The 22,556-nt window shown below is 48.1% G+C and overlaps 1 protein-coding gene across 20 annotated transcripts in view; it reads right to left on the bottom strand.

Moving 5' to 3' along the window:
* Positions 1-22,556, bottom strand: part of CCDC136 (coiled-coil domain containing 136) — a 34,125-nt gene that overhangs the window by 7,135 nt on the left and 4,434 nt on the right. For 2 of the 20 annotated variants that reach the window (XM_034964940.3, XM_008966051.4), the window contains exons 3-16: positions 20,817-21,071; positions 20,651-20,725; positions 13,474-13,797; positions 10,247-10,358; positions 9,484-9,649; positions 9,109-9,249; positions 8,615-8,773; positions 8,152-8,322; positions 7,465-7,650; positions 5,366-5,560; positions 4,642-4,869; positions 2,683-3,195; positions 2,066-2,287; positions 56-337 (exon numbers count right to left, since the gene is read on the bottom strand). In XM_034964940.3, the coding sequence (XP_034820831.2) occupies positions 56-337; positions 2,066-2,287; positions 2,683-3,195; positions 4,642-4,869; positions 5,366-5,560; positions 7,465-7,650; positions 8,152-8,322; positions 8,615-8,773; positions 9,109-9,249; positions 9,484-9,649; positions 10,247-10,358; positions 13,474-13,797; positions 20,651-20,725; positions 20,817-21,071 (3,029 nt within the window). Of the gene's footprint in view, positions 1-55; positions 338-2,065; positions 2,288-2,682; positions 3,196-4,641; positions 4,870-5,365; positions 5,561-7,464; positions 7,651-8,151; positions 8,323-8,614; positions 8,774-9,108; positions 9,250-9,483; positions 9,650-10,246; positions 10,359-13,473; positions 13,798-16,939; positions 17,171-20,650; positions 20,726-20,816; positions 21,072-22,556 lie in introns of those variants that run through there. The other 18 variants (XM_055114839.2, XM_055114840.2, XM_055114841.2 and 15 more) reach the window with 18 other exon arrangements.

The raw sequence follows: 22,556 nt of genomic DNA, 5'->3' as shown, positions 1-22,556 counted from the left end.
TTCCCAGGATCTCCTCCTCCTTTCTGCTTATCTGGCTACCAAGGTTACTACTCACCTTTCTGGTCTCAAGGTCGCTCTCAGAAGTATCCGAGCATGGCTTGGTCACCTTTTTCATTTTAACCCCATTGGCATTCTTGTTCATGTTCTTATTAGCATTCTTCCCCCGGGCTTCTTTGACAACAGAGGGCCTCTTCTCCCTGAGCTGGCGGAGCTCCTCCTGGCAGCACTGCAGCTGCCCCTCCAGCTGCTCCTGCACTACCAGAAGCCGCCCCTGCTCATCCATGCTAGCCTGGTATTGCAGCTGCAGCTCCCGCAGCTTGGTCTGCAGTTCTTTGATCTGTTGGTAGTGGAGGGCCAGTTACCCAGAGTTGGCTGGTTATGCAACCGGTTGGCTGACCACGCAACCAAACTCAGCCCTGCTTGGGGGTCACTGTCTCAGAAATCTCCCTGTTAAAGCCCGTAGGAAGTAGACAATAAAGAAAATATTCAACTGTGGAAAATGAGCCTCTCAAATAGTTTTACAAATAGCTTCTCCTAACTTGAGGCACCTGATGATGTCCATCTAATAAGATGAAAAAAACGGCAGGGCGCAGCGGCTCACTTGCCATCCAGTGTAATCCCAGCACTTTAGGAGGCTGAGGTGGGCAGATCACTTGCGGTCAGGAGTTCGAGACCAGCCTGGCCAACATGGTGAAACCCCATGTCTACTAAAAATACAAACATTCGCTGGGCTTATTGGAGCGCGCCTGTAGTCCCAGAAACTTGGGAAACTGAGACAGGAGAATCACTTGAACCCAGGAGGCAGAGGTTGCAGGAAGCTGAGATCGTGCCACTGCACTCCAGCCTGGTGACAGAGCAAGACTCTGTCTCAAAAAAAAAAAAAAAAAAAAAGAAGGTCAAAACAATGATTTAAATGGTGTTTTCTACTGTGACTGGGGAATAACAATAGGGCTGCTACCAATTCTGAACCTCAGGGATTTATTATATAATTCTTTTTTTTTTTTTTTTTTTGAGACAAGAGTTTCACTCTTGTTGCCCAGGCTGGAGTGCAATGGCATGACCTTGGCTCACCGCAACCTCCGCTTCCTGGATTCAAGTGGTTTTCCTGCCTCAGCCTCTTGAGTAGCTGGCATTACAGGCATGCGCCACCATGCCCAGCTAATTTTGTGTATTTTTAGTAGAGATGGGGTTTCTCCATGTTGGCCAGGCTGGTCTCAAACTCCTGACCTCAAGTGATCCACCCACCTTGGCCTCCCAAAGTGCTGAGATTACAGGGGTGAGCCACCGCACCTGGCCTAGAATTCTTTTTATGGGAACTCCTACTTCATCCAACCCATCTCTCTAACAGGAACAATTACTTAAAGAACTGTGTTGTATACTCCTGAAGTGTGTACTGGGCTCCTGCACCTCACCCTGGAAACAGAGGCAAGTCACATCCTGCTCCCTGATCTCGGGTTTTGTCTTCCTTGGCTGATGGCAGTACACAACCATCCCCTCAGTAGGTACCAATACTAGCCAATCTGGACCCATGTGTTCGCTGCACTCTGAATCTCTCCCGTGTGTATACAAAGAGACCCCCACTGGACCGTGAACCCCTGGCCAGAGACAAGACTTCTGTCCCATTCCTAGGGGGTGCAGAGCACTCTTCTTGGCATTGTGAGAGATCCAAAAGGAGACATGTCCCTGTCCTTGAGCTGCTTACAATCTAGTTGGTGCTCCTAGTTGGTGCACCGGGAGACAAGGCAAATGCACACAAAATGATGAAAGAAGATTGGCAAATGCAAAAATACAGTTCTACAGAAGTGGTCTAGAACACAAAGCAAAAGAGAACAGAAGTGGCAAAGGGAGAAAGAGAGAAATCATTCCATGAGAGAAGTCCTGATGACTAGTAAACCCCAGCTCCACGGGCACTTGGGAAATGTCATCAGGGATGGAGCAGACTGCCCAGCCTCTGAGGTGCATACTCTCCCTGCTTTGTCCCTCTCTTTAGCCTCTATGAAGTGGCCATGACCTCTATGGCTCCAGGGGCTGCCAGAGGAAACCCTGCCTCCCTGACAGTGGTTACCTCATTCTTGTCGTTCTGGGGGGCCACGGGCTTTTCAAGGCATTCCATGCACTCCTTGAACTCCCTTTCACAGGCATCCAGCTCTTCCTTCAGGTCTTTCTGCTTGGCCAGTAACTTTTCCATCTGCTCTTGCAGCTGGCTGTGTTCCTCCTGGCTTATCTGGTACATGGCCTGCACCGCCTGCAGCTTGATCAGCACTTTCACAACCATTTCCTCAAAGCACTGCGGGGGGTGGGGGAGCAACAATAGCACCCTGAGGAGCACCTAAGCTCCGCCCCACTCTGCTGGGCCCTTCCCTGGATACCAAACAATGGCCACCAGGATCCAGAGATGCCCGTGGGGGATTACTATATTTACCCCCATAAAGAGCATCGTGGCTGTGGTGAGGAAACGGACTGAATCTTATGGGCCTCTGTCCAGATGGGGGCTTCTCTCTATGAGAGGGCTGAGCGGGAGACCAGGCTGCCATGGGTAGAGGGCTTCGCTTACTTCCAATAGTTCCCCAGGTCAGTTCTGACCCCATTCCCACACTTCTTGCCCCTTCCCCTGGCGATGTATCTCTTAAAAAGACAAGAGTCCATCGTCCCCTGCCTGACCTGTCACCTGGCAACCATTACCTCCATGTCTTCAGGCTCAGCAGGTTCCTCGTCAGTGCAGCTGCTGACAAAACTCTTCTGGCAGGTGTCAGAGCTCCTGGTGCTGCCGTAACTCTTCTTATAGGTAATGCTGCTGTTGCTGGTGGTGCAGTAACTCTTCCCATAGGCCTCACTGGCACTAGTGCTGCTGTCATAGCTCTTGAGAAAGCTCTCGCTGCTGGTCTGGGTGCTGGTGTAACTCTTGTAATAGCTCTCATTGTCATCCACAGTGGTATCATAAGTCTTGCGACAGTTCTCATTGCTGGGGACCATGCTACCATAGCTCTTCCCGTAGGACTCAAGGCTCATTTTTATAGAAGGGGACTGGACTTGAAGCAGCTGCATTTCTTCCAGGCAGAGCTGCAAGTCTGCCTGCAGCCTCTTCCGCTCCTCTAGGAGCCTCCCTTGCTCTTGCTGCAAGAACTCCTGCTCCGCCTGACCGGCGTCATACATCACCTGCAGGGCCTGCATCTGCTCCATGAGCAGCTTGGATTGCTGGGGGCAGGGGTGGGGAGACAGTATCATTACTCTGACACTTCAGTCCTTCCAGCTGCACCTCTCCTGGTACAGATGTCTGAGAGCACACCTTAGAGAATGGCAAGCCTACATTTCCACCTCACCCCGGCCTATGTCTCTGACTTAGCCTACAGGTAACTGGCATGTATCAGTTTCTTTCTCATTTGGGAAAATCTCCCCAGGGCAGATACTCCATGATTTCCGGGCTCCCATTTCGGCTGGTTTCTGCACTTTGGTACATCCCTGTCTCCTTGGAGCAGTGCCAAGTGGGTTTCCAGAACACCCTGGCTCCCTACCACACCCTCTTCTCAGTCAGGTATACCTGTTATCCTGACCTTCAGGCTCAGTCCCCTCGCCCACCCCTAGTTCTAAAATCAGCCCCGGACTTGAATGCGGCAATATGAAGAATTGGAATCAAAGTCTTACTATTAGTTCCTGTATCTCCTGCCCCAATTCTGAATCTGGCCTCTGGGCATGTTTCCCAGGCTCTCTGGGCCTGGCTTCTTGGCTGCTGATGTCCAGGATGAGATCTGATCAGTTAAGGAAATATTTTATACCTGGTTCCCAGCTGTGTTACCCAGGCCTCCAGCCTGGACATCTGATGCCCCTGGAATATGATCCAGCCTCACAGTGTTGACTTCTGCTACTCCCTGGTTCTCCTTGTTCAGAATAAGATCTGAATGAATAGATTTGGCCTAAACCGAAACTGTCTACCTGCCCCTCCTTGCCCACGCCGAGACCTCAGAACAACTTTATCCCCCAACCCTGAAGAGAATTGTACGGTGATCTCCACCTGTGTCACCTCATCTGAATGACCTCTTGCTGGTACTTGAGAGGCATCGATTTTCCGGTCTAACCCCTGTGACCTTGCTCTATTACTGCCACCAAAGTTCCAATGAAGATAGTGTGGTCAGTACTAAGAACCCCATATGCTAGGAATTCTTCTCTTGGAAATGAAAGGCCCCAAATTTGCCTCATAGAGAACACCAAAGGTGATAGATTTTGATAACTGAGAAGTCTACTTTTCCACTCAAGAAAAAGATGACATTTAGAGTCAGTCCAAAGGAATCCAAACAAACACCAAACTGATATTATACATCTTACTGGGAATGAGTCAAATGATCTGATGACAGACTTCTGGTCATCCCAGCTCTGCCCTGAGTGCTCATAGTGCTTCAACTGGGCACTGTGAATATCAGTGTGATAAAGGATAATGGCATCTAGGTGAGGTCCTCAGGCCGTATCTAAAAGCCACCTCTTAATGGAGCCTGTGAGTGGTCACAGCTGGTGAAAGGCAGGGCTTTTGCCTTATCCTTACCCCTGGCCAAACACGCCTTCCCAACTCTGACCCTTGGGCGGTGCCCACTCTCCCTGCCATGCTGTTGTGCTCAGGAGAACTGTCTCCCTACCTCTTGCTATGGTTACCTTGTTTCGATTACATTTTGAGGACTTAGCCAATTTGGAATCATCGGGATTCTCCAACACTTCCTGGAAATGAGACTCTTTGAAACGTCGCAGCTCTTCGTGGATCTCTAATTGTTCCTTTAATACACAGTCTTGGTTCTGTATCAGCTTCTTCTGTTCCTCCTGCATGCCTTGGTAGAGCAGCTGCAGCTCACACAGGTCTTCTAACTTGGTGAGTAGCTCCTGACTCTGAGGCGGAGTAGAAGGAAGGAGGCAAGGGATTGTGGTGGTTACACAGGAAGTCTGATGCCTCCTTGGTGCCTCATCCCTGCTGTGAACAATTCCCTGAAGAATCTCAGGGTTGACTTCACAGAGCCCATCTGGGGACAGGGGGAGTCCTTCTATGGAGACCTGCTAAAAGTAGCAATGGTCTCTTATGTTGGGATATATTTTGTAGTTTACAAAGTGGTTTCAGGTGCATTTTCTCCAGATGGACTAAATATCTAAATATAAACTGCTGCACAGATTCCAGAGTATAAAAGGTATTTTAAGATTTAAAGCCCTTATAAGAAAAACTCTAATTGGCTCTATGGAGCTTTTTGGTTTGGGGAGAGTGGTGAGAAAGTAAGGAGTGGTTGGTAAGAAGAAAAAGTTCAATCCCCACCCTTTTATTTTTCCCTAGTCACACAGGGAAGCTTCTCAGAGCAGCTTCCCCGCAGTTAGCAGCTGCCTGTGGCAGAGTTACCTTGAGTAAGAGGCCACTCTTTGGCAGTGGCAGTGTGAGCCTGTGCAGCTCTTCCTGCAGCTGGCCCTGCTCCTCCTGCATCCTCCTCTGATCCTCCAGGAGCTCACACTGCTCCATCTGCAGCTGCCCCATCTCCTTCTGGCTGGCCTTGTACTTTTCCTGCAATTCTGTCAGTCTGGACAGCAGTGTGTCACACTGTGGGCGGGGGCGGGTGTGGAGGGGGTGGTTACTCTGTAAGGTAAGCTTCTTGGGTGGCTAACAGAGCACTTCTGCGCTCTCCTGCCTCTTGTGATTCTCTCCCCGTGCAGTCACCTTGGACTGGTCACCCCAAGCCACAATGCAGCCTGGCTGTTTAGATACCGATTGGGGATCCCCTGCAGGCTGCTCCTTCAGAGCAGGTTGCTCTAGACTGGTGGCTGGCCTTGCTCTAAACTTCCACCATTCCTTTCTGGGGGCAGTTTGATGGGGAATGCTATCGATGCCCCTTTCTCATTTCCCCCTTCCTCTTCTCCGGCCCTTTCCTTTATACACCATATTCCCACCCTATTGGGAACTCTTAGCTCCTGTTATTCTCATTAACCCCAGTTGTTTTTTAATGCAACTACATTCCTTATAAATAAGGACTTAATTTCACCCTAATTTTTCCCATTTTTGCTTTCCTAATTCTCTCTTTAAATCTTTAGAAAGTATGCGCTATTGCTAAATTTGGGTTGAGAAGACTAAATCATCCCATTTCCAAAAACCCAGATCTTCTAATATCAGACAGATCTCAATGCTGTTTTATGGCTAGAGAAAAAGCAGGTGCTGTCTGCCAGCATGCTTCTCCTTTCCCATCATTTTTCCCATTAGGGGAAGAGGTGACGAGCAAGTCACGGATCACCTGGGCTCCTAAATTGAGTAGAAGTGGAAAAAGGAGGAAATGTGAGCCTGGATATAGAAAGGCAAAGAGACTGCTGAGGTGGCCCAAATAAACTTCCCAGTCCTCCGTCTCCTGAAGGCCTTTCCCCAGGGACAGGAACTACTGAGTTTTCTGGCAGAATGTGACCAACTCCACCATCTTTAGAGACTCTTGGGCCTCTTCTCCAACATGCTTCAACACCTTTCCATTTCCCATCAGTAATCAGGAGCTGAAAGTGCTCAACAGGATAAATGATAACGGCTTGCATTTTATACACTATGGAAAAGAAAAAAAATGAATAAGGCCTTATTTATCACTACCAGGATTTACTGCTAAAAGGAAGTGAGTTAAGAGTAGTATTCTCTTCCATTTAAAGAGGGCACAATTCAACCTTCAACAATTTAATTACTGGCAGGGCATGGCGGCTCATGCCTGTAATCCCAGCACCTTGGGAGGCCGAGGCAGGTGGATCACCTGAGGTCAGGAGTTCGAGACCAGCCTGACCAACATGGCGAAACCCGGTCTCAACTAAAAATACAAAAATTAGCCAGGCACAATGGCATGTGCCTGTAGTCCCAGCTACTTGGGAGGCTGAGACAGGAGAATTGCTTGAACCCAGGAGGCGGAGGCTGCAGTGAGCTGAGATCGTGTCACTGCACACTCCAGCCTGGGCGACAGAGTGAGACTCCATTTCATAAAAAAAGAATTTAACTACTTCAAAGTCACAGAATAAATCCTAGAAGAGCCTAGGTCCTTCTCTTGCCCAATCAGCACTCTGGGCACAAGACCGTACCCCTTTATAAGAGCATTTGCAATCTGACCCAGAAAACTGGCCCATTTCTCTAGTTCCAACAATAATATTTGTGTAATGGGCCCATGTATATGTTCCTCTCCAAGAATGACTAGATATCACTACAGTTCTAATACCATTGTATAAATGTCTACATACATGGAATCATGTGTAAAACTTTCAGGGGTTCAGACTGGGATCCAAAGATATTGATCCTACTAAGCTGTGGCTCTGGCTCAAAGTCAAGGTCAGGGCAAACAATTTTGAAGTTAGCAGCATGTGGCCCTGCCTCTGCTTCCTGCCTAGGAAGGCCATCAAGCCCTTGGGTTGGGTGCCTTCACTTTTTGCCTCTGTACCTCTTCTCTCTGGAGCAAGTGCCCAGGAGCTGTCACCTCTCTGAACGACAATTACCTTATTAGCACACTTTCCTTTGTCCTCCGGAATGGGCTGGGAGGCCTTGAGCTCTTTCAGCTCCAGCTGGCAGAGCAGGAGGTCCTGCTCCAGCTGGTCATACATGTGCTTCTGCCGCTCCAGCTCGTCCTTGCTGGCCTGGTACAGCTGCTTCATCTCCTGAAGCTGAGCGTGCGTCTCTGTGTCCTGGGCAGGGGAGGCAGGCCTGGCCATCATCCCAGGCACTCCTGCTGCTGGACTCTCTCCTCCCAGGCGGGGACTAAGGGGACCCATCTTCCCTTGTCCTTCTCAGCCCCAATTTCATCCCAGCCAGGGATAGATACCCAAGATGGACCCGTCCCTGACAGGCTTGAAACACAGACCTTCCCAGTGTAGCCTTTCCAGTTAAATAAATAAATAAATAAATATAAAAATAATTTAAAAAGAAACACAGACCTTCTGGGGCTTCCTTTTTTGGGAGGTGGGGAGGCAAAGGGACTTCCTTTTTATATGCTGCTTTTCTGATTTAAAATCAAAGGAAGCTGAGAGCCTTGTGACTCCCCAAGGTCACCTTTCTCCTAAGCACCTCTTTGGCCCCCTCACTGCCAGCTCCTCCACACTCCTACCATTCCCTCTCGTCCTCTGTGCTCTCACCCTCACACAAGATGATGCCTGGCTACATCCTCCCTCACCAGGAGCTTCTTTTACCTTCTCATTGCTCTCTTTGAAGGAGGCCACCGTATCCCTGAGGTGCTGCAGCTCTGCCTCATGGCACTGCAGCTCCTCCCGCAGCTGCTGCTGCCGTTCCAGCAGCTTTTCCTTCTCACATGTGACGTTCTGGTGCTGGAGCTGCAGCTTCTGCAGCCGGCACAGTAACTCCTATGGTAGAGGGGGCTTTGGGCAGTGCCTTTGGGCTCCTTAACCCACTCACTCTTCTGTGTGAGTCACTTGAAGACACCAACAGTCTAAGATTTGCTTCTTCCTGCCCTTCACTTCCTAATGTCCTCATATCTAATGTAGTACTCGAGCAGGGCTGGAGTTCTTTACTTGTGGTGCTGCCTATGTGGTTGCTGGAATTATTTTTAACTCACTACTCTTATCCACCTTCCCCAAAACCTCAGAAGGATGCCCTTAGCACCTAAGTTGTCCCCTCACCTCTGGTTGCTGTTACCTTCTCACTCTGGTTTTCTACAAGTGTGGATTTCATGACTTTGAGCTGCCGGAGCTCAGTCTGAAGTTGCAGCTGCATCTTCAAGAGCTCGTTCTGCTCATCCTGGCTAGTATCATATTTTTTCTGCAGGGTACAGAGTCTGGACTTCAGCTCCTCATTCTGTGGTAGGGAGGATGTGAGTAGAACAGTTACTCTCAAGAAACAGCAGATCTTTCTATGGATCAGTTGGGTTCCTTTTCAGATGCAGACATCTTGAGGAGCTCCCACAGGTCTAGGGTTTGGTTTCTTCTGTGAGATGGACACTCAGTAATGACCACCATTTCTAGAATGCAGTGCTATATGACTTCTACAGTTGGTTTCCAGCAGACTGTGCCCAGTTGCAGGGCAAGAGTCAGCAGAGCACAGCCATACTCACTGTGCCCACCCCGGTTGAAGCAGCCCCTCCATGAGGCCCTTCTGCCCCCACCCCAGATGCCTCCCCGGGCAGTGTTTACCTGGGTGACACTGTGGGAGGTCTGAAACCGAAGCACCTCATTCTGAGCACACTTGAGCTCCCTCTGCAGCCGGCTGTGCTCCTCCTCACTGACCTGGCGATGATGCTGTAGCTCTTCCAACTCACAACACAATTCCTGACACTATGTGGGAAATGGAACAGGGAGGCTTGTTTACTAGATACCACATGTGCTCCAAGAACAAGCTTGGGGAAAGCATGGCGCTCTTTGACTGGAAGATTTACATCAGGCAAGTAAGACCCCAGAGTACTATCTCCCTCCACAGTGGATGCCTATGGAGATGTTTCTACCACAGGCTGGGAGAAGGTGAAAGAAAGACAAGAAATGTGCCTGCCTTCCCCACCCTCTGTGCCCTACCTTGTTCTTCATGCCATGCATCTGCTCTTCAGCATCCCGTAGCTGCTGCCGTAACAACTGCATTTCAGGATCAGGCTCTAAGAAATCCATTTCTGAAGTCTGAGACTCTGCTGACGTCATACTCAGTGTTTGGGACTGCAGCCATCTCTCTGTTGCTCTCTGTGTCCTGCAATCCAGAACCGCAGAGCTATGCTTGAAGGGAGTTCTGCCTGGCATCACCAGCCATGCAGGCTTTGTCCTGATACCTTCATTTTAGGCCAAAGATAGTAAGGGGCCTTCTATTGTGACTCACCGCTCAGATAAACATGCTTAGAAGACTACAGAAAGTCTCCAGCCCCTCAATCTGCAAAGGTGTGTTTGGCTCTGGGAGACCCTTAGAGTGCCAGTCCAGTTAGTTTTGAGGCTAGGCCTAGTCAAGCCCACTCCAATCTGGAAGCATTGTGCCTGCCATTAGACTGAAACAAGTCTGTGCAGACAATAAAAGAATCTCTTCTGATCCACTTTAGGGCAGAGCAAACCAGAACCCAGTGCCTAGAGCAGAAGTAAACTTCAGAACTCACTCCCTCTAGTCTTGAGATAATTGGGTCGGATCCCCATGTCTGCTTGTAGGTGGTATCTGTATCCTTTGGAAACCATGGAAAGGACTGGGTCTCCAGGAGCAAAGGAACCCTCACTGCCCTGGCATCTGCCTTCAGGGAAAGCCCAAGGTAAGGCAGAGTCCTGTGGAACCCCATGACCTCTCACTCTCCAGAGACAGCTGTACCTCTCACTCTCCAGATCTGCAAGCTGCCCCGTGAGGCTGCTGTTGCTCTCCTGCAGGGCCCGGTATTCCTCATTCAGGAAATGGTAGCGTTCCCGCAGCTCCTGCAGTTCTTCTGCAGAGGACAGGCAGAGAGAGATGAGACCGGGAGGAAAGGAAAGCACTGATGACCAGCCCCCAGTCTTCCTGTCTTGAAACCTGAGAGCAGAAGGTTAAAGAGCTTCTCTTTTTCTAAAGACAGAAAAGAGGTAGAGGCTTAGAAGACAGGGCCCAGGAAATTCCACAGTGCCGTGAGTCTTTCTCCTCTTCCCAATAGCTGTCCTTCTCATCTGCCCTGAAGATTTACCCTGTGTGCTTATCTTCAAAGCCTCAACCGAAGCAGACTCTTGAACTTTTAGCAATTTTTGAAAGTTTAATTAACTTTTGGGTTTACTGTATGTAAAATTTCCATTCAACTGTTTATGATTACCTTCCAATTATGCTTTTAGTACAAAAAGCTGAGAGATGTGAACTGTCAGATGTGACTGCCAGTACCTGCCTTTCAGGCATTCTGAGTTTCCTTTTATGTTCTTTATTCCCACACCAAATACATTGGTCTGAATGTGGTAAAGAATTCTTGCCAGGTGTAGTGGCTCAAGCCTGTAATCCCAACACTTTGGGAGGCCGAGGTGGGCAGATCACTTGAGGTCAGGAGTTTGAGACCAGCCTGGCCAATATGGCAAAACCCCTGTCTCTACTAAAAATACAAAAAGTAACCAGGCGTGGTGGTACATGCCTGTAGTCCCAGCTACTCAAGAGGTTGAAGTAGGAGAATTGCTTAAACCCTGGAGGCAGAGGTTACAGTGAGCCAAGACTGTGCCACTGCACTCCAGCCTGGGCGACAGAGTGAGACTCTGTCTCAAAAAAAAAAAAAAAAAAAAAAAAGGAATTCTTTCTAATGGCCTTTTATCTGCTGACAGGCCCATCCTAACCAGACTCACATATCATCCTCAAGCATTAGAAGAGATCCGGTTGAAATACTCCAGCACATGTCTCTAAGCACCAGTCACCTATACCTATACTTTTTCCTTTTTGGTTTTGTTTTGTTTTGAGATAGTCTTACTCTGCCATCCAGACCAGAGTGCAGTGGCACAGTCATGGCTCACTGCATCCTTGACCTCCCTGGACTCAGGTGATCCTCCCACCTCGGCCTCCCAAGTACCTGTGACTACAGGCACACAGCACCAAGCCTGGCTAATTTTTGAATTTTTTTGTAAAGATGGGGTTTTGCCACATTGCCCAGGCTGGTTTCAAATTCCTGGGCTCAAGTGATCCACCTGCCTCGGCCTCCCAAAGTGGTGGGAGTACAGGCATGAGTCACCATGCCCACTTTTAAGGCTGTGATGATACAAACACCTGTATCTGTTTTGTTGCTTCATGATTAAGAATTATGTTGGCCGGGTGCAGTGGTTTACACCTGTGATCCCAACATTTTGGAAGGCCAAGGTAGGAGGATCATTAGAGCCCAGGAGTTCGAGACCAGCCTGGGTAACAGAGCAAGACTCTGTGTCCACTAGCAAAAAACTGAAAAAGAATTATGTCTCTTAGAACATTAATTCTACTGATATTTAAAGAACACTAACTTGCTCTAATTAGAACACAAGACCTATCTTACCTGCTGGAAGATTCAACACCCTAAAAGTAACTTCTAATGTTTCCTCTTAATTCTAATCAGAATTCCTTAGAATACTGCAGATTACCATATAAGGGAGGAAGGAAACTAATCTTTAATGAAAACTAACCATGCACTAAGCATTAGACTTGATAGTTTCAGCCTCAGATTTGGTAAGTGTGCAAGTGATTTCAACATGCTTCACATTTCATTTAATTCCCAAAATAGCTCTGTAAGGTTTTTTTTTCTTTAAATAAACTTTGAATTTTAGAATAGTTTTAGATTTACAAAAAAAGTTGCAAAGGTAGTACGGAGTTTCCTGGGAGGGTTCTCACCCAATTTCCCTAATTGTCAACATCTTACATTACCATGATATACCTGTCATGACTAAGGAATCAAATATTGATACATTACTATTAACTAAACTCCATAGTTTACTTGGATTTCTCTACATTTTCTCTAAGGTCCTTTTCCTGTTTCAGGATCCCATCTAGCTATAAGGTTTTATTAACCAATTTTGATTTCATATCCTGGATATAGAAACAGGCTCAGAGAAAGACCGTAACCAGACCTCCTACGTTCATCCTGCTAATTAGTGGAGCTGAGATACTGAACTCAGGTCTGTTTGACTCCAGCCCAAGCCTTCCCACTGTGCCAACCTTCCTCTCCCAGCATCATTTAATCTAAAGGCTCTTCTGAGAGGCTTGATACAGCTGGAAAAACTTGCAGTTCTTTGATTCCTTGTTGATTGCCTCTGCTTGACCTGGCCAAATATAGGACCTCCATTATACTCAGATTATAAATCTAGCCTCAGAATAAAGGCAAACTCTCTGATGTCATGAATCCTAGCAACTAGCTGGGAGACACACTGTCTGAAAGCAGGGCTCTAGGCTTTTGGGTACCTCATGTATCACTCAGAATAACTTTTCTTCTCTAGCTGTCTTTTGTTCCGATTTGTTGCCCCCCAAAGCTTCTATTTTGAGGAGAGCTAATGGAACCTAAGAATTAGCATCCCTGCACCTGGAAGCAGGGCCAGAGGCCCCCTATAAAGCATTCCAGGCAAAGCACCATGATGCCAGGGCAGCAGGAAGAGTTTCCCAAGGTGACAGGTCCCTCTTTGCCCATCCTAGAGCTGGAAATTTTCCCAGGAAGGGTTTTCCCATAGTCAAATCAACAAAGACCCAATGACTCTCTGAAGAATTCCCAGGGTACCTCTCCATGGTGCTATTTCTTACACCACCATGGACTGGTTATGTAACATCTGGGTAGGTTTTTCCCCTTTACTGTCTTTTTAAAATTTTTATTTAAATTTTTCTTTTAGAAAGAGATAGGGTCTCGCTTCGTTGCCCAGGCTGCTCATGAATGCCTGGGCTCGAGTGATCCTCCCATCTTGGCCTCCCAAAGTTCTGGGATTACAGGCATGAGCCATCACGCCTGGACCCCTACAGTCTTGAATTCAACCTGGAGGTTTTTTCTAGAGATTCCCAATTCATGATCTAACACCACCTTCTACCATTTTCCTATATATTATCTCCTTTCCTCTGCTTGACTTTACTGACCCACTTGATGGCTCTCATACCTTGTAACCCAGAGTAATCTGAGAGACCTAAACTACCGGATGGTTCAGAGCTCTTCATCTCCATTTCTGCACGGAGGGAGGCAATCTCCATCTCATAATCTCCCCGAATGCGTTCCATGTCTTCAAGTTCATTCTGCATCCGGCAGAGATCCTCCTGCAGGGATGCTATGTCACTCTCATGTTCAGTTGCAGAATCCTCTGCTGCTTGCCGCAGACTCTGGATCTCAGCCTGGGCCAAATGCAATTCCCGTTCTATTTCCTTAAGTTCACTTTCTTTCTCATGCTCTAACAGGGAAATCTCCTCCCGTAGAGAACGCAGCTCACCTGCAAAGTCCAAAGGTTGAGATGATCAAGAGGGCAGGTGAACTAACCTACCATGTTCTAGAGGCACAAAATTAAAGGGAGACTTATTTCTTGTCTGCAAAGTCCTGAAAACCTTGTCTCTACCCCATCAGAGAAGTATAGCATCATGCCGGACGGAATAAAAGGAGTACCTAAGAAGGGAAAAGAGAGTGACTCTATGTAGTAAGGTCCAATAGAAAAGTAGATTTTGAGGCCTGGCACCAAAACAATCACTTAGTCTACTGTAAACAAAAAGTATTTCATGCTTCTAAGGAATCACCTGACAGTTAAAGACCTAACTTCATTTATAGTATTTTCTTGATGCCCTGAATCTTTCTAAAAATCCCCTGACTCAAAAAATGTATACAGACTATTTTCACCTATTCATCCTGAGAGCTCAGAAATTACAGAGCCTCAGAGTTCCCATGACCTACCTGTGGTAAGTACTGGACCTAAAACAATGTGCATTTAGAGTTCACAACTCAAATTCAAATATAAGTTCACTGCATAATAACCAAACACGGGATAATAATCTAAGTGTCAGTCGATAAGGGATTGTTTAAACTGATGATAGGCTGGGCGCAGTGGCTCATGCCTATAATCCCAGCACTTTGGGAGGCCAAGGCAGGTGGATCACTTGAGGTCAGGAGTTCAAGACCAGCCTGGCCAACATGGTGAAACCCAGTCTTCGCTAAAAAAAAAAAAAAGAAAGCCAGGTGTGGTGGCATGCCCCTGTAATCCCAGCTACTTGGGAGGCTGAGACAGGAGAATCATTTGAGCCCGAGAGGCAGAGGTTGCTGTGAGCCAAGATCGCACCACTGCACTCCAGCCTGGGCAACAGAGTGAGACTCAGTCTCGAAAAATAATAACAATAATAAATAAATAAACTGATGATAGTTAAATAGAATATCGTGCAGCCATTTAAAAGAAAGTATCAGATCTATGGTGAAAACAAAGAAGTTTCTATATTAACTGAAGAAAAAGAGCTGTAAAATATATGCTATGATCTAATTTTTGCAAAAAATATTTTATGTATAGTATATAACACACAAATGGACAAACATATAGAAAAAGGCCTGGAAAGATCTATGCCCAAACCATAATGAGTAGTTGTTTCTGAGGTATGGGATAACATGTGGTAAGGTTTTTACTTTACATATCATATCTATCTGTGCTGTTTGGATTTTCAGAACAAGCCTATATTTTCTATTTTTTAATTTACAAAATAATGGGTTAAGAGTTCTCTGTATCTATGGAGCATCTCAGAGTTTCTAGACACATGTACCCATCTGGGATCAGAACGAAAAAGTGGAGAGAGTAAAAGGCACTGATACCAACAGTGAATTTAGGATCTGAGGGCCAGGATTAGAGAATTAATGAGGATTGGGTTGGGAGGGTCAGGATTTTCCCATAAATCCTTTGCAAGGCACATTCTCCCATCCCTTCCCCCAACTTCTGCTCATTCTACTCACCATTCAGATGTCAACTTTTCTAGCCTGTACCTCCACTTCCTCAAAAAAAATAAGAGAAGTCCTCTATTAAATGGTCTCATAAAACCTTGTACTTTGCTATATGTGTGTGTGTACTTAAGTCTCCCCTTCACTTGGTTATAAGCTTTATCGAGGCAGAGAGCATACCTGGTTTGCTCACCATTACAGCTCCAGGATCTAGTATTGTGCCTGAAAACGAAGCTCAATAGATATTTGATGTATTCATGCATAAGTAAGGCAGCAGTTCATCTATTCAACAAACTTTTGCTAAGTATCTCTTATGTGTACAGAACTAAACATTTGGGGTTTGGGGGGTTTTCCTTTCTGTTTTTGAGACAGTCTTGTTCTGTTGTCCAGGCTGGAGTGGAGTGGCATGATCATGGCTCACTGCAGCCTTGACTTCCTGGGCTCAAGCAATCCTCCCTCCTCAGCATCCCTAATATCTGAGACTACAGGCATGGGCTACCATGCCCTGCTATTTTTTTTTTTTTAATGTAGAGATGGGGGTCTCTTTCTGTTGCCCAGGCTGGTCTCAAACTCCTGGGCTCAGGCGATCCATCTTGGCTTCCCAAAGTGCTGGGATTACAGGCATGAGCCACCACACCTGGCCCTGTTTGGATATTTTTTAAAAATTAGAATAGAATCTAGACTTTCAAAGAAGACAAATTTGGACACGCTTCATAGATAGATGCTGAGTGGTGAGGGCATCTCAGGGGAAGATCTACCCTGTTCCCCTGAGCTCACATGTGGAACTATGGGCATGTCTTTTGCCAATCTTTCCAGTTCTAGAATGATCCTAGCTGTTACGTCTCCTTGATCTATTCAACAACTATTAACTGATCCTTAACTGCATGCCAAGGCCAAGAATCTCCTGTTAGATTCTCTGACTTCCTATTGGAAGAAAAGTCCGCTCTACCCCCACTACTGAGCAGCACAGTGAGGTCTGTCTAGCTAGGGAGACACAAGAGGAAGCTGGCCATTAGGACAAAGGCCCTAGAGTCTGGGGTGGGTGTTCTGGAGAAACAGACCAACCTCCACCTCCCTAATATGCTTTTGATGTTAGGGTTCAACTCTCCCTTAGGTGCTTCTGGCCCTAAAAAAATGGTATTGTCGGCCAAACACGGTGGCTCACACCTTTAATCCCAGCACTTTGGGAGGCTGAGGCTGGTGGATCACTTGAGATCAGGGGTTGGAGACCAGCCTGGCCAAAATGGCGAAACCCCATCTCTACTAAATATACAAAAATTAGCCGGGTGTGGTGGCTGGCATTTGTAGTCCCAGCTACTCGCGAAGCTGAGGCAGAATTGCTTCAACCAAGGAGGAGGAGGTTACAGTGGGCCAAGGTCGCGCCGTTGCACTGCAGCCTGGGCGACAGAGCAAAACTCCGTCTCAAAAAAAAAGGCATTCTCAGATCTACTGGGAACAGAAGAAGGTGCAGGGTCACCTAGAGTCACCCGGGACAGGACCCGAGGCCTGGGCAGACTAATCCAGGAGCGCCCTGGAGATGAAGAGGCCAGCCAGGGTCCCCCGGGTTCCGAGGCGCTGGCGCCCGTTGAGTATGGGGCTGGGACCGTCCAGGCGAGGCCGAGGGCTGAGGAGTCGGGCTGCGGGCAGAGAAGTGGATTCTCACTCACTGGTTATGGCCTCCATCTCGCCGCCCCCCGTAGAGCTGTGTCCCTGGGGGGCCACCCAGCCGCTGGCCGGTCCCGCCCCGGAGGGGCTGTGGCGGCCGGAACGGCCTCTGAACAGCAGCTGCCTCTAAGGCCGCGCGCGCCCCGTCCAGGCGGAAACGGGTGACGCGCGTGCGCGAGGGCAGCCTCGGTCTCTCCCGCAGGGCCGTGGGGGATCTCAGCCTAGAAAGCACCCTACTGAGGAGCAGGCGCGGTGGCTCACGCCTGTAATCCCAGCACTTTGGGAGACCGAGGGGGGCGGATCACGAGGTCAGGAGTTCAAGACCAGACTGGCCAAAATGGTTGAAACCCCGTTTCTACTAAAAATACAAAAAATTAGCCAGGCATGGTGGCGGGCGCCTGTAATCCCAGCTACTCAGGAGGCTGAGGCAGAAGAATCGCCTGAACCCAGGAGGTGGAAGTTGCAGTGAGCCAAGATCTCGCCACTGCACTCCAGCCTGGGTGACAGAGCAAGACTTCATCTCAAAACAAACAAAAAACTCTACTGAGGAGAGAATCGCTCTAGAACCCTATTTTCGGCCGGGCGCGGTGGCTCACGCCTTTAATCCCAGCACTTTGGGAGGCAGAGGCGGGCAGATCATGAGGTCAGGAGATCGAGACCATCCTGGCTAACACAGTGAAACCCTGCCTCTACTAAAAATACAAAAAATTAGCCGGGTGTGGTGGCGGGCGCCTGTAGTCCCAGCTACTCGGGAGGCTGAGGCAGGAGAATGGCGTGAACCCGGGAGGTGGAGCTTGCAGTGAGCCGAGATCGCGCCACTGCCCTCCAGCCTGGGCGACAGAGCGAGACTCCGTCTCAAAAAAAAAAAAAAAAAAAAAAAATAGAACCCTATTTTCCCAGGTAGTTCCTGCCTGCATCTCTGCTTCAATTCTGACTTTTCGCCTGTTTGAATGGAGGAACGTTCCTTCTCCAGGCAAAGGCCTTTTTTTGTACTGGATCTTTTCTTTCATTATACATGATCTAGCATTTCCTACCTTTGAAAAAAGAAAAGAAATAATCTTTTGACCCTATTTCCCTTACTTCTCTGCTTCTCTTCAAAATGACTACTGGAGTTATCGGTACTCACCTTCATCTCCCATTTCCTCTCCAAACCCAATCCAATCGGTGCCTCCATGCACTGAGATGTCTCAGGGTCCTCCCTCTTGCCAAATCCAAGACCATCTCACTTGACTTAGCAACCTGACACAGTGGATCACTGTCTCCTTGAAGCACTTTCTGCTCTGGCTTACAGGGCATGACATGCTCCAGGAGTTCCTCTCACTTTACTCTTTTGTTCACTTCTCCTTCTATACTGGACCTCTAAATACTGGAGTGTCTCTGGGACTGGACCCTTTCTCCTCTTCTGGTGTCTCTCCATGTGACTGCACCATTATTTCCCATGGATTCTAATGCCAATTATATGCTAATGACTCCAAATTTACATCTCCGGCCCTGTTTTCTCCCTGGTTCTGCCTTTATATATCCAACTGCCTCAATATATTCACTTGGATGTCCACAGTTACTTCAAACTCAACAGAGGAAAACATGTTTTAAATGGCTCCCCTAGCCCCAAAACTTACCCCTTGCCAAGTCTTTCCCAATTCAATAAACATCACCACCTTCCATCAATTTTCTCAAGGCAAAGTCATCTTTCATGTCTCTGTTATCCCCTGATCGAATTCATTAGCAAATCCCGAGGGCTTCACCTTCAAAATATATTCTGAATCATCTCCATTTCTACAGCCCTAACTCAAGCGACCATCATCTCTTGACTGGACTATTGCAGTAACTTGCTGACAGGACTCACTGTTCTGAGTCACTTCCCTCCATCTTAAGTGTTTCCACTTAGTGGCCAAGTTCTCTTTTAAAAATGTAAAGCAGATCGTATCATCCCAGTCCTGGCTAAGACCCTCTCCTGGCTTTCTACCACACTTAACATGAAAGCCAAACCTCTTGGCTGGCCTACAAGATCCACTGTAATCTGGCCTCTGCCTGCCTCAGAACGTTCTCTTGCCAGGGTCCTCCACATGCACTTTGCTGCAAACACAGTGGCCTCTGTTCTGTCGCTCAAACAAATGAAGCTCATTCTCACCTCTGGGCCTTTGCAGTTGCTGTTGCTTCTGCCTGGTATGCTCCTCCCTCAGATCTTGGATGGCTGGATCCTTTTCATTATTCAGGTCTTAGCTCAAATGTCATCTTCTCAAAGATGACTTTCCTAACTGCCATATCTAAAATAAACTCCCTTCAAGACCAGCCTGGCCGACATGGTGAAACTCCATCTCTACTAAAAATACAATAATTAGCCAGGTGTGGTGGCGCATGCCTGTAATCTCACCTACTCAGGAGGCTGAGGCACTAGAATCGCTTGAACCCGGGAGGCAGAGGTTGAAGTGAGCTGAGATTGTGCCATTGCACTCCAGCCTGGGCAACAGAGTGAGACTCTGTCTCAAAATAAAATAAACTAAACTCCCATCCCACCTCCTCTCTGTATCATATTATTATATCGTGTTCATAGCATTTATTGCCATCTGAACTTGTGTTGTTTATTTTCTGCCTCTCTCCGTTAGAATGTACTCTTCATTAGGGCAGGGATGTGGTCTGTCTCATTCACAGCTGGTCCTCCAAGTATAAAGGCACCTCATAAATAGGTGATAAATAAATTAGTCCCATTTTACAGATAAGAAATGACATCTCAGAAAGATAAGTGACTTGCCCAAGATCACACAATTTCTAAGTGGTATAGCGGGGCCCAGGAATCTAGGTCATCCCAGACCAATGCCCACATTCTTCCCTATGTGACATGTGTCCTGCCACTTTCCTCCTCTGCAAGCCCCTTCACTGACCACCCTTCCTGTATCTACCTTTGCTTACATTTTCTGTCCCCGTCTCCTCTCCTCCCCCTCTTACACCTCTGCTTGCTTCTGTCCAGGCCTGCTTCCTGGCCTTCCTTTTTTTTCTCCATTTATACTTTTCTTTTGGCTTGATCTCAGTTCTCCCCAGAGTCCCTGCCGTTTTCTAGGGCAGCTCCCCTAAACCTTCCGGAGGCCCACAGAAGTAACAAAAGCTGCCTCTTTATTTGGTGGTGTGGTGGAATGTGGGGCATCTGCCTTGCTGCTTCCCAGAGACAAAGGGACGTGGGTGTTGGCAAAAAGGGATTTGGGGCCCACAAGCTCAGGTCCCAGGCAGCAACAGAAGTGCTGTCATCTGTCTCTCTTAATAGGTGCAGAGAGGCCCCACCAGTCACTTCTCATTGGCTTCATGCTTTCCCATGCCATCCTTGGAGGAACCAGAAAAAGGAATCCGGCTTGGAATTCAACTTGGATCACCCACCCCTGGCACTGACCAGGAGAACAAAGGGACAGGGATGCAGTATGAAGGAGGAGGCTGAAGGGGCAAGAGGAAAGAGCCCACCAGGGACAGGAGGTGACAGGGAGGCCAAGAAATGGAAGGGGAGGACAGAAGAGCCACGTAGATGTGCAAAGAAAGAAAACTGGGGACAGAGGAGGATGGAGAGACAAGGAGAGGAAAAGGGTGAGACTAGTAGAGGAAAATGAGGTGAAATTACTGAATTTGGTTATTTTTATCTGCTATGCTTCAGTCAAACCCTCAGGAAAAAAGTACTTAGGTGACCACTTGGATGGCCACCTCCCTCCAGTCCAAGTCCTGGGAATTACCTTGGAGCTGCTGGATCTGCTTGGTGAACACCTCTGCCTGCTGGGCGCTGGCTAGCCGTTCATCCTCCAGGAGCCCTGCAGGGAGAGGGGCACCAGTGTCAAGCTCGGATCCAGGGGAGTGCAGAGCCTCTGGGCCCGGGCACTGGGCCCTGGCCCAGGCACTCACCCTGTAGCTCCAAGGAGTCGTCCTCATGCTGCCCTGCCAGTTCCCGGGTCTCCTCCAGTTCTGCCACCAGCTGCAGCACCTGAGCCCGCAGCTCCTCCAGCTCTGTCTCCGTGAGGCTCAGTCCCCGGTGCTTGTTGACTGACAGAGAGCCAACACTGCCACCTTTCTGCACTTGTTCTTCTTCTTCTTCCACCTCTTCTTCCTCCTCTTCCTCTTCCTCTTCCTCCTCATAGAGAGCTGGGAGTAACACCTCCCCTAGGAGACACAGCCATCCCACCAAGGAGTCAGCATCAACTTCCTTTCTGCCGTCCTTCCAGGGCCCTCAAACTCACTATCCCAGGGCAGAGATGACATACTAGTGCCACCTGGTGTCCCCCAAGGAGCCCCGGGGCAAGACCTGTACTCAAGATGAGTCCTCAGGTGTGAGAGTCAAGTTGAGAAGCAGCCCCTCCACCTCCCAGGCCCTTCCTGGACCAATGTTGCACTTGGTAGCCTCCTATCACTGCCTGTGGGCAGGCTGGTGCCCGCTCAGCCATGAGACACTTGCACAGGATTACCTGCTTCTTCTAGGCTGGCCTCTGAGTAGCAGGACAAGTAGTCAAGAAAGGAGACAGTGAGCAGATCTTTCAGTCAAATGGGGTAACAGTTACAGTTTGGAGATTTCTCGAAAGTTAAAAAAAAAACAAAACTGGCCAGGCATGCTGGCTCATGCCTGTAATCCTAGCACTTTGGGAGGCTGAGGTGGGTGGATTACTTGAGGCCAGGAGTTCCAAACCAGACTGGTCAACATGGTGAAACCCCTTCTCTACTAAAAATACAAAAAAATTAGCTGGGCGTGGTAGTACACGCCTGTAATCCCAGCTACTTGGGAGGCTAAGGCAGGAGAATCGCTTGAACCTGGCAAGTGGAGGTTGCAGTGAGGTGAGATCGAGCCACTGCACTCCAGCCTGGGCAACAGAGTGAGACTCCATCTCAAACAAACAAACAAACAAACAAAAACAACCAAACAAAAACTATCCAGGTGGCTTGTGAAAAATCAGCCTTTCCATAATAAGAAAGCATTGCCCGTCAGCAGGTAGAGAAAGAAAATATCTGATTGTAGAGGTTTCATTGGACAAACTCGGGCGCCCTTTCGAATGTATATTATTAAATACCTGTTTGAAATTTTCTACAAGGTCCACCTTGTTTTTCCCTGCTGCATGTCACAAGGTCTCCTCTCCCCTAGCTGAGCCATATGAGGCCCCTCCTACTCTGCTGACCACAAAGCAGCTTTCAGGGGAAGTTTTAGGCTGTACTTGTGTGTAAAAGAAAGCCTACCATTTTAATGCATTTAAAAAACTGGGGTTTGGTGCTGGCCCCCAGCCTCTGGTTGTGAGCACCCGCTCCTTTACTGCAATGCAGTCCCTATAAATAGCAAAATGTTGTCTGGATGGTGATTGTTTGCTTTGTTTTAAAATTCTGAATCTCTGGTCTTACTTTATCTAATAGCAGCCTTAGGTTCAACTGGGACCCTTCGTGCCATCTGTCCCCCTTAGGGGGAGCAGGTTTGCCCATACTGAATGTGCAACATGCAACACTTCACAGGAAGTACTGGAAAATGGACCAGCGTCCTTCCAGGGGCCTGGTGTTGGCAGCAACTGCCAAGTCACATGGGTGTGGTGGGGATACACGTGTGTTGGGAGGATGGCCTCACGCGCCCCCTTCTAGGCTCTCTCTTTCAGGCAATAAGGTATCCTAAAG

Source organism: Pan paniscus, chromosome 6 (assembly GCF_029289425.2).
Source record: "Pan paniscus chromosome 6, NHGRI_mPanPan1-v2.0_pri, whole genome shotgun sequence".
In the NCBI taxonomy this organism is placed as follows: domain Eukaryota; kingdom Metazoa; phylum Chordata; class Mammalia; order Primates; family Hominidae; genus Pan; species Pan paniscus.
This window is presented reverse-complemented; position numbering and strand designations above follow the sequence as displayed.